At 39.3% G+C, this 3,241-nt stretch overlaps 1 protein-coding gene across 1 annotated transcript; it reads right to left on the bottom strand.

The window, feature by feature from the left end:
- Window positions 1–1,596: 1,596 nt before the first annotated feature.
- LSM6 (LSM6 homolog, U6 small nuclear RNA associated (S. cerevisiae)) lies at window positions 1,597–3,227 on the bottom strand (the record flags this gene model as incomplete). Its single annotated transcript, XM_009697688.1, has 2 exons — window positions 1,597–1,631; window positions 3,113–3,227. Coding segments are annotated over 2 exons (150 nt in total), but the record flags the coding sequence as incomplete, so codon positions are not given.
- Window positions 3,228–3,241: the final 14 nt, after the last annotated feature.

The raw sequence follows: 3,241 nt of genomic DNA, 5'->3' as shown, positions 1-3,241 counted from the left end.
CCTTGTCAGAAAATGATAAATTTATTGAAGCATATTATAAAGTAGCATCTCTGTTTCTGTGTTCTGTGGTGGCTTCTGAAATGTTTAATGTGGAAAGGTTAACTACTGATTGCAAAATAATATAGAATTATTCCTTGATTTTAAAAAAAATTAAAAATTTGCAACCCACATTCTCTCCCTTGGATAACTGAAATGTTACTATTCCCTGCTTGCATTAGAGCTACTGGTACTTGGAAAGAATGGGCCAATGTTATATTCACACAATTGTCTTGTGTTCATCCATCTACAACTAGAAGTATTTTTGTTCCCAGAGGCACTATAAACTGCCCAAAGAATAAAGCAGGGCTTCAGAAAACTCATTTAAAAAAATTGGTTAAATAACCTCACCATGAAGTACATTACCCTAACTTATAACTTTGTCCCCAGGAACAAGAAAACACTCCGAGTATCTGTTAAGTGCAGTATCACTCGGACCAAGAAATATTTGAACATTCAGGTTTTTTTTTTTCTTAGCTGACTGCATGTAAAAGGAGAAAAGATATTTTATAAATTGGTATAAGTATCCATGTGAAACCGAGCTGGACTTACTCACTGGGCTTTGATCATCTGGGTGCATTGTTGCTTGCACAGAGGTTCCCCCTCCCTAATGCATACCCCATACTACGTAATACTTAATGTATTTGTTCTCTTGTCTGGCTAACACATAAAGAAAGAATATACAGATGGTACTAGGGTGGGGGGGAGTGGATGGGAGAAAGACAGTAAAGTGTCTGAAGAGGATACATATGGCATGTTTACAAAAACTTTTAGATTCCTAGTCTGTTTTGAGGAGTAGCTTTAGATATTAGTTAAAATTGCTTTTTATTGAAGTCTGTTGTGTTTGGTAGAGATGCAGGCAAAAAAGGTACCTGCAAGCTGAAGTAGGGCAGGGGATGCAGAGGCAGGAGGTGAAGCAGCTATTAGCTGTGTTGGTACCAACTGAGAGCTTTTCCCCAGTGACTGACTTCCTCAGCTGGCACAGAGCTTTCTTTTCACCCTTAGGCCCTTTCTTCCATTTGATTCATTTTTTTGATTGTTGCAGTGTCACTGTTACATCCCTTGATTCAATCCACAATTCAAGATTTTGTGGACAGCTGAACTTTTTACCTGGTGACTCTTACTAGATTGGCATTTAAAGCTGACCCTGTGTTTTCCAAGAGGGACAGGTCATTGTCACCAAAACATTAGCATTTCCTTTCCCAACATCAGTTAAACTATTGTTTTGCCATCAATACAAGGCTGTGATTTGCAATTACTCCATGCCTGCTTACCTTACAATCAGTATTTCTGTAACTGTTAGCATAATTAAACAAGCTGTTGCTTTGAATTAGTCTTGCAGCATTATTACATGCTTCTCTTTTATTTTTTTCTGTACAGTGGAACAGATCAATGTTTTGAAACAAAAACATTCAGGAAGTTTACACTGGTTTACATTTATTTAAAAAAAAAATATTTAAACACTTGTGTATTTCACCTGTGGATTATTAACTACAAATCAAAGAGGGCTCATCACTTCAAAGAGGTTCACAAGTACAAAACAGCCTCCTTCTGGCATCTTCACATCCTCCTCTTCTGTGTGCTTATGTACAAAACTGTGAAAAGGAGAAAGCGGATCACATAGAGGGCCCTGGTAAATAATGTGCAGAAGCCTGTTTATTTCTGTGGCTTGTAAAACAACAGTGTAATGAATCCCATTCAGCATGGTTTCAAGAAATGCTATCAAATTTACACAATATGTATTCCTTTGGTTCAGTATTTATTACATTCATAGCCAAACTACACTCCAGCAGATGCAGGCTGAACAGGGGGAGACGAAAGGCAGCTACCTTGCAGCATTACTGAGGGGAGCATGAGAGAGTTTCTAAGCAGCAGGATTACGGGTGTCAGGCACTAATGCTATGATCTTTCAACAAAAGCTGGAAATCCCATGCACCTAAGGCAAAGCTAAAGATTACCTATGAAGCAGGAGGCATCTTCCACCTGCTTGGCTGGTGGTACCCCCAGAATGAATCTGTGCATAACATACACCGTGCTCCTAAACCTGGGATGTCTTAAGTTCTCTGCTCAGCCTGTTCTTCAGCCTCCTGCCTCTCATCCATTTGCTTTAACTCCTACAATAGATTCTTGTTTCCATAACTGATTCTCCAGCTGCAATGTCACTGCACTCCTTAGCATCATAATCCAAATTCCTTTCAAAAAGCATTTGGCCTCATTCAAGGATGATTCCTCCTCCCAATACACTCTTTCACACTGGTGCCACATTCTCTTTGATTTTTTGTAACATGGGATGCAGTTCTTGTTTCTTTTTATTCCCTCCCTCCTCCCTGTCCTCCATTTTCTTCTCTAGTAACTTTGTCAAACTCTGCTTCGTTTACCTTCTCTGCAAGTCTCTTCACATCTGACTTGTGAACCTTTTCTATTTTTAGATATACTTTTCCCTGGCATGTCCTGCTATTACAGCCTAACTGATACCAGAGAGTCATTTCAGGAGCCTGGGATTGTCCTTGAAGTGCACTAACATTCACCTACTGCACTGGGATATTCAAAGGCTCAAAAGTAAAGTGCAAGTGATTTTTCCTGACTGGTGGCAAAATCTTTACTCATAAAGATGAAAATAGCCTCCCGTACTAATGAACAGCATTCATTCAGGTCTGAACAATTGCATCACAGGAAAATGTTAGTGTCATCACTACCTGTACTGTATCATAAATTTATGCAGTAGTTTGCCTAGCAAAACACAGAAACTTCTATGGAGCAGAGGCCATCTAAGCAGGCAGTAAGTGCAAAAGGGTAAACCTGTCAAATGAGAGGAAATGAGCTCTAAGGCAGGCTAGAAAAGAACATGCTTCTCTACATTGAACTTCAAGTTCAGAGGCAAAAAGGGCCACAGGAATGCAGAAAAGCACAGACATTGCAAAGTGAAACAGTAAAAAGTAAATATGTTAAGGTTTCCAAGAAAGCCTAAAACTAATATTCTTACAGGCAGCTTGCTTCCACCTCAGCCACTCCTCAAATTCAGAAGTAAATATCAAAACACAATCTTCTAATGAGCAATAACATAAGGAGGAGTTACCATTATTTCCTCGGATAAATGCGTCCCCGTACTTGTTCTTTAATTGTCCATTTACATATTCTTCGGTCTGTTCCAGAGCTATATTCATATACCCATCCAGGCAAGCCAGGACACCTGAAGGCAGTGAGA

This window comes from Cariama cristata, unplaced genomic scaffold, assembly GCF_000690535.1.
Source record: "Cariama cristata isolate BGI_N322 unplaced genomic scaffold, ASM69053v1 scaffold20180, whole genome shotgun sequence".
NCBI lineage: Eukaryota > Metazoa > Chordata > Aves > Cariamiformes > Cariamidae > Cariama > Cariama cristata.
Note: the sequence above shows the minus strand (reverse complement) of the source record. Positions and strands in the feature narration are given on the sequence as shown.